Genomic DNA, 7,957 nt, shown 5'->3' with positions numbered 1-7,957 from the left:
TAAAAAAGTGATTATCAGTGCGGGTATTGCCTGTCGCAGATTTAGCTTCTGGGGCACAGTGGAAAATGGGACAGTAAAGAATGAATAGAGTGCTGGCCAGAATAGGGCATGTACAGAATAGGTGGGCACAAGGGTCCAGGGCAGGATGGCCTGTTTGGATAGTCATTCGCACCCAGACCAAAATTACTTTTCCTAACTTGTTCTTCATTCCTATGGAGTAGTACTCTTGCAGTGCAGAGTGTGTAAAGCAGGCCTCACTCAGGCTTCTTCAGTGTTGACTGAGGTAAAGAGGATTGGGTACATGACGTCTTTCACAGGAAGGAAGGTGGCTATCAGTTGAAACAATAGTCCAGAAACCTTGGAGCATGGGTCAGGGACCAGTAACTATTTTTTGTAGCAACTCAAGAGGGTTCAAGTTCATGCTTTGTTTATTGGGGTTGTTACTTCTTTAAGAATTTTTTATGGGTTGAGTTAAACCCAGTAGAGATTTAGAGAATTTAACCACACTTCTACTGAAATTTGGAGAGGAACCAACTATCAGGTCCTTCAGACATTCTCCTGTCCAAACTGCCTGACAGTCACTTCATCCAGGAAATTCTCTCTGGGCAGAGTGGGCTTAAGCCATATAGAATCGAGTCTTATGGAACAAAGCAGCACTGCTTGGATTATGTACACACAAGTCACTCAGGGATCTTGCTAAGATGCTGATTCGAATTCACTAGGCTTGCAGTGAGCCAGTCTCCATTTCGAAAGAGTAGTATGCTTGAATATAAAGCTTTAGAATTGCTAGATTTAGGGGCTAGGGTTGTGGCTCAGAGGTAGAGCGCTAGCCTAGCATGTGTGATGACCTGGGTTTGAGCCTCAGCACCACATAAAAACAAAATAAATAAAATAAAGGTATTGTGTACAACTAAAAAATAAATATTTAAAAAAAAGAATTGCTAGGTTTAAATATGGACTCTTTCTATGCCATATGGAGGGTCTTGCACTAATAATCCCCAGCTTTCTTTGTGTAAAGCAGGGATAATGTCAGAAGCTGTTGTGCCAATTAATGTATATGAAGGACCCAGCAAAGCCCCAAGCACATGGATAGCACAATACAGTACAACTTTTTTTTTTCTCCTTTGTCCTCAAAACCAGCTGTTTCTAAACTTGAGGTGATGACCTTTCTATATTTGTGGGGACTGCCTTTTGTGGATTATCAACTGCCTGCCAGGGGGCAATGCCAAGGCATTTCTGTGGCACCCACTTACTGATCTGGCAGAAGAGAAAGACATGAATTTTCTTCTACCTTGGTTAGAGCAAGCATGGAAGGCATGCTTCTCTTTAAGACATTATTCTAGCTTTGCAGTCCAAAAGTTCCAAATTGTTTGGATATTCATTTGCACCTAGACCAAAATTACTTTTCCTAATTTGTTCTTCATTCCTATGGAGCAGTACTCTTCCAGTGCAGAGTGAGTAAAGCGGGTCTCACTCATGCCACTTGAGAAGACTACCTTTGTGACTGATAATTTTATTTCTGAGTCTACGTTTATAAGGCGCTAAGGACAGCCTAATGTATAGCTATGGCTGTTGCACCTGAAGATTTTCCAGGTAATAAATCCCACAGACCACCTGGGAGTTTGGGATGTGATAGAAACAATATGGCAGCCAATGACTTCCCAAATAAGGGCTGCTAAGGGGGTTGGAGTGAATGTATGTAGAACCATGCAACTGTTCCTGAAAAAGGGGGTCAGGTGTCACGGATCTTAAAGATGGCAGCCCTACCTACTCCAGTCTAAGAGTATGGGAGTGGGTAAATTCTTATTGGGACCTTGAAACCTTCCCAGATCAGGACAAGGCTGCAGAGTACTGGTGGGCTCATAGGGTCTCTGGAAAATGAATTGACTCCCTGACTTGGTTGAGAGGAGGCTCCTAACATTTCTTTCATGTTCCCTTTGGCCTTGACAGGAGGATAACTATTCAAATTGCCAGTGTAGTTTTAAGTTATGATCCTCTTTGGAAAGACTCTTCCTTTGAGGAAGACATTAAAGTGGACAGACTTGAGAAGGCTTCGTATTTCTCTGGATTTTGAACCTATAAAGAAATTAGTTGTTTGTCACCAACTTACCTTTTGCAAAGTATAGCATGAAGTCATTAATCTTTACTAGTACACACTTCTGCAAGGTTTGAACAAAGTTAATACCTGGGTGATAAGAACTTTCAGAAACAGATAATTATGGGGGCAGGGGAAGGATGCTGTTCCCCAGTATTCTTGACATCATTTCTGAAGGCAAGATACTGAAGTTGCTTTACCAGATCTGAGTTGGTAACCTTATTGCAGTCTTTTAAAAAACTATATTAGACTAGGGTGACAGGTCCCCTTTATTTCTTCTTCCTGAGGGGAGAATTGATGAATTGTAGCTCATTCTTACCTAGCAAAGAGTGGATGAGCATTGAGAGACCACAAAAGACTGCTATTAGTTTACTTAACAATACTTAGTTCAAAGGAAGTTTTTAATTTAGTGGAGACAGCTAGTACAAAAGTCAGTGGGGGAGAAAGGAAGAGAGTCAGGTTGGAGGGGCCAAGCACAACAGGTTCATGGGAAATAAGGAACTCAGTCACCCAGGCTCCTACTCAATTGCTACTTTAAGATGGGTGAGTGTGTAGGGCTCTTCCTCTGTAGGTCTCTCCTTGTGTTCTTGGGGAGTCCCAGCCTACCACTTGCCTCTACTCCTCAAGAAGTCTGAGCAGGCATCTGTGGCTTGTGAGCAGGCGTGGCTATGTGCTCTTTGAGAGTTAAGGTGCTGGCCCCTTGGGCTTGAGGGAGAGCAAGAGGAATATATGTGAATAAATGTACCTGTGAATATAGTAGGAAAACATGATGGAGAGGGGGTGGTCATGTTCCTGTAGATAGGATTCTTGGATTTTAGAAATAACCTCCCACTCCACCCCCAACACAAATACACAACAGTGTAGTCTCCTGTAAGTAAGAAAGCACAATAAAACATTTCTTATAAAAGTATTTTTTAATAAATTGATGTATTTCAATGTTGTAACATGATAGCCCAATGCTATATCAAGGTAGCAAAAGTGAAGATTCCTGGTATTTTTATATAAACACTATGAATGACAGTACATTTGCATTCAACTTCACAAGAAATTATCTTCAGGTCTATGAAGATTCTTTGACAGCTGTAACACCTTTTGATAGTAAAGATGTATGTGTATGGACCGAGTAGACAATTAAAGTCTAACAATTGAGCTGCATTCTTAAAACATACTGAAGAAAAGAGGATACAATGGCAGATGGCCAACTTGTTGAATAAATCTGAAATCTTTTAAACTTAGTCATTTAATGAAAATATAGCATGTATCAAAATTAAAGGGTATTTTACAGAAATGGAGCCATAAGACATACAGATTAGAACCCTGAAGCAGCGAATGTGTTTCTACCCGTTTTGTGATGGAAGAAGCTATGGAAATAGTCCTGCAGCTGTCTGTGGTGCTGAATCTCCCCATACACACAATGCTATCAATTGACTAAAACCAGAATTCCCTGCTCTGTACAAATGCTGGTGATGGGTAACTTATGCTATTGCTGTGGGTCAGAGCAATAGTTGGCTGGAGTTCAGGCGTCAAGTGGAGGCGCTCTAGGATTGTACACCGCCTTCTACACTTCCACAAGTCACACTTTCCAAAGCTGATGCTCCCTTCTTAGGGTTAAAGAACCCCTAGGGTATTTAAAACAAACAGCAGAAACCAGAAACTTTTGACCTAATACTATTATTACCGTCTAACCCACCAGGAGAGATATGTTTCACTTGGTTACAACAAAAAGTATATTCCACTAAACTGATTGCATGTATATTAATAACTAGATTTTTGACATGAGATTTCTTCTTAGAGATCAGATTGAGAACAAGATTTGTTTCCTCTAAGGGTGAGGAAAAGTAGGTTAAATTAATTAAATTCATTCTTAATTTGAACTGTAGAGAAGGACCTTCAGAGATTTTCTGAAGTAACATATATTTCTTTCTCTCAAACTCAAGTACAATTAGATTGCAAGGAACCTCAGGTCCAGAATTTTATCTGCTGATAGTGTGGCCCAAGGCCACTAATTATTTCTACAATGACCCTTTATACTATTTTTAAACTCCAAATGCTGCAGATGCAGATGAAAGTAAATACAACAAAATAACAATAAATTCATTTGTGTGCTGTGTTGCTGAAATATGTATAAACACAGATGGGATGTTTCTGTCTGTTCACCAAGAGGTATCCAACTAATGCCTAGTCCTGTGGGTCAGTACCCAGGTTTAAAACATGTACATTTGAATAGATTAGAAAATTGTAATCCACATTGTTATAAAAATCCAAGCCAACTGCATCAAACATTTCCTACTAACATGGGTTTTGGTACTTTCAGTGAACAACTTCCTGTTAGAGCTTTAATGTTTTTTCAAGTCAACACTTCATAAAGATCATATATTTCTTCTTTCTATCACATCTTTGAAAGAGGTGCTTAAATGACTGAGAGTAATTTGTAAAGACTTTCCTCTCTGGAAACAGAACAGTCAAAAAGTAGAGTGGCTTCATTTTCCTCAGGCCAATGCTTATAACCCAAGGTTTATTTTCCCTATTAAGAGGGTGTGCTTAAGTTGATAAAAATCAATCAAAATTAGCTTATGTAAAAGTTAAAAATGTAGTTTACTGAAAGCTATGTATTATCACATAGAGCAATAGTAAATAATCGAATCTGAAAGTTTAAATAAATGTAAATAACTTCAAAACTAACAATATATATAAAGCTGAAGTCACTGCCTTGGATCATTTATATACTACATCCAATATATTACCTAGGACATTCATTCTTAAGGCAGAAAAATTGAATTTGACATGTAATGACTTGCTTCTTACATCCAAGGGTCAAACTGGGAGTAGACTCGAGCAGACAGCTCTTCCTTGCTAATGAGGATTTGTCTGTGGCAACAGTTTCATTCTTAGAGTATGTTAGGTAAGAGACAGACATTTGAAAGAACATAGATAAATTTGAGACATACAAAGTGAGACATACAAATATGGTTTTAGTAAGAGGTCAATGAGAACAGGCATTCTATTATGAGGTGAAACTACTCCCAAGACAAACTAACAAACTCTGACATACCCTTTCTGATATAGTACATAAAAAAGTATGAAATATCAAAGAATTACCTTTTTTGGGGTGTGTTTCTTTAGACTCTAGTTTTCAAGGTCTAGTATAAAAGGCAGCCTTAATAGTTAAGAGCAGTTGAATGTCAACTCAAACTGCTACTCGAAGGCTACCACTTAGGATATTCCTACCCCATCAACAAAAACCTGTGTGGGGAGGAAATTATAATGTATTAAAATGAAAGTGAAGCCCCTCCCCCAACACATGTGCAAAAACACTTGTCAGTTACAAGAAGACTATCTTCAACAAAAACATCTTAATTATAGAATCAGAGGCATCAAAGCCAGACAGACACAAGAACTCCACCCTGCCCAGGTGGATGGATATTTGGGATGAAACCAATGGTTCCATGGGCACCTTGGGAGCTGTGCTACTCAGAGTGGGAGGAGTGTAAAAAGGAACTGACCCAGGGTCCCGAGTCCTCGGGGCTGTATGTGCTCCTTCATATCAGGCCAGTTTGGTTCTCTGCATCCTGGTGCCAAAAATGTTAATAAAACAAAAACAAGTCTAAAAGACAATTCTTAAGCAGGTGATGGTAACTATAGTTGTGTAAGTACCTTTTTGTGTGCCTAAAATTTATGCTGTAGCTCTGGTATTTATCAGGAAGTGTACAAAGATTACCTGCCTAATTTTTGAAGACGAAGATTTTCTTCTTTCACGGTGGCAGAAGTCCATGCAAGATTTGTAAACAGCAATACAAAATACTGTAAACATAACTTAACAGAGCTTGTATAAAACAAGAAGTAACTCCAAATTTACAAGTGGGTAAAAAAAACCGAGGGCAGCTTCATACAAAGTTCTCCCTCCTGCGCCAAGTGATTTGTTTTTGATTACAAATATAATCCTGAGCTGAAAAACTGGGATTTGGGGGAGAGCCATCTTTGCATACGAAATATCCAAAGGATGCTTACTCTGTTTACTTTTCTCTAGTGATATTCAACTGCCAGTGACAGTTCTGAAGGTGTGACTTTGGAGACATTTATAGTTTAGTGTGGCGCCCGGGTCTGGAGCCTGCTGTAGCACTTGCCATGGCAGCAGATGCTGCAGCATCTTCTGCTTCTTCCAGTTCATCCTGGAGCTCTTGGCTGACACTAGACTGCAGGGCTGCAGGAGTGAGCCACTCCTTTGGGAGGCAACTCTGTAGAAAGGGTATACAGGAGCTGAAGTAGGCAAGTCGATTGATCCAGCGCGGAATCTCTTTCCCACAAAGAATCTACCGAGGAGAAAGAGTTCTGTATTAGGTAAGAGAGGTCAAGGTTATCTGGTCAACTGCCAAGGAAACAGAGGACAGGAAGAAGGTGAATGTACAGAAAAGCCACTGCAGACCAGCCTTCAGTGCTGTCACTCCTGGCTTTTGATGAGAAGCAGCTCCTTAACTCAGGAGCCTGGGGTCCCTTCTGTCAATTCCACTTCTTCCTTTCTGAAGAGCCTTGTCAAGCAGTTTACTTTTTACGTCTGTAAAATCTAGCTAATTCCACTGGGCTGCTTCCTTTCTTTGATTCTTGAACTTCTCTGAGACACATGTAAAAGTACTTTGAACAACACAGAAGAGACACTCGTTAATACAAGATATTATTAGAGCAAATAAAGCCCCAGGCAGTTGGAAGAGTTAATCTTGGGTATTTTCCTGTCAATTTTCCTTTTTCATAGATTCTTTACTACATTCCTCCAGTCTGTATCACCCCATTTTCCCCAGCAACTTTACTTCTGTGCCTGACCCACTTGTTTGAAAGAAGCTCATACTATTCCATAAAGAAATGTCCCCAGTGAATATTATGGTCAGAACAAGCCATGGAAATTTGGCCAAACTTGTCTTAAGGCTCTAGTGCCAGGAGGAATCTGCTACATCTATTTGCCCATTTATCATCTTTCTCTTGTCTTCAGTGCACCTGAGCCCTTTCCCTTCACTTCAAACAGTAAGCTAGGTTTTTTATAATGCTAAATTTACTTTTTATTATCCTCTCCCTCTTGCACACAACCATAATTGAGTCCCTGGTTCCACTTCCACTTTGGTGCTTTTGCCTCCAGTCATGCCAAAGATTATGATCATGTGATCTGAAATTGCCATCTTAAATATCTGTGTATCTTTAGTTAATGACCTTGCAAAGGAGTTTCAAAATATCTATGTCCAAAAATGAGTTAAAACTTAAAAAAAAGATGGGCATCAGTAATTATGCAACATTACCCCACCACCCCACCAGAGATTTAGCTGTACCCCTTAATGGTCACTACAGGTATTTTGAATAGGAAAAGTGAGATAATTTCACTTGAGGGAAGGGAGTGTGTTCTGCTAATTTTTGATTATTTAACACCCATCCCAGTGCCTGAGAGTACAGAGAGGCAGATAGTATTTAAAATGTCTGAAGAATGTGTACACGGACTAGATCTGGGAGAAAAGTGACAACAACCTTATATGATACCATTCCTGCCTACTCTTTTTTAAAAAAAAATTTTTTAAAATTGTTGATGGAACTTTGTTTATTAATTTATTTATATGTGGGGCTAAAAATCGAACCCAGTGCCTCACACATGCTAGGCAAGGGCTTTATCACTGAGCCACAACCTTAGCCTTATCTACTCTTTTTTTAATGTGGTGTTAGGAATTGAAACTAGGGCCTTGTGACATCTGTCTATTCTTAAAAGCAGTGGTAAACCTGAAAGGTATTTAGGGATATCTACATACTTTGAGATTAATCAATTTGTGACTAAGAATATTTAATGTGTTAGCCACTGCTGTTTAAGTCATTTCTCTCATCACTCTTCTT

The 7,957-nt window shown here is 39.5% G+C and overlaps 1 protein-coding gene across 2 annotated transcripts in view; it reads right to left on the bottom strand.

Annotated features, from left to right (window-relative positions):
- Positions 1–2,990: 2,990 nt before the first annotated feature.
- Desi2 (desumoylating isopeptidase 2) overlaps positions 2,991–7,957 on the bottom strand; it is a 50,566-nt gene continuing 45,599 nt past the window's right edge. For both annotated transcript variants that reach the window (XM_027928625.3, XM_071599995.1), the window contains one exon: positions 2,991–6,405. In XM_027928625.3, coding sequence (XP_027784426.1) covers positions 6,172–6,405 — 234 coding nt within the window. In that variant the 3' untranslated portion in view covers positions 2,991–6,171. The remainder of the gene's footprint in view (positions 6,406–7,957) is intronic.

The sequence above is a fragment of the Marmota flaviventris genome, chromosome 12 (genome assembly GCF_047511675.1).
Source record: "Marmota flaviventris isolate mMarFla1 chromosome 12, mMarFla1.hap1, whole genome shotgun sequence".
Taxonomy (NCBI): domain Eukaryota; kingdom Metazoa; phylum Chordata; class Mammalia; order Rodentia; family Sciuridae; genus Marmota; species Marmota flaviventris.
Note: the sequence above shows the minus strand (reverse complement) of the source record. Positions and strands in the feature narration are given on the sequence as shown.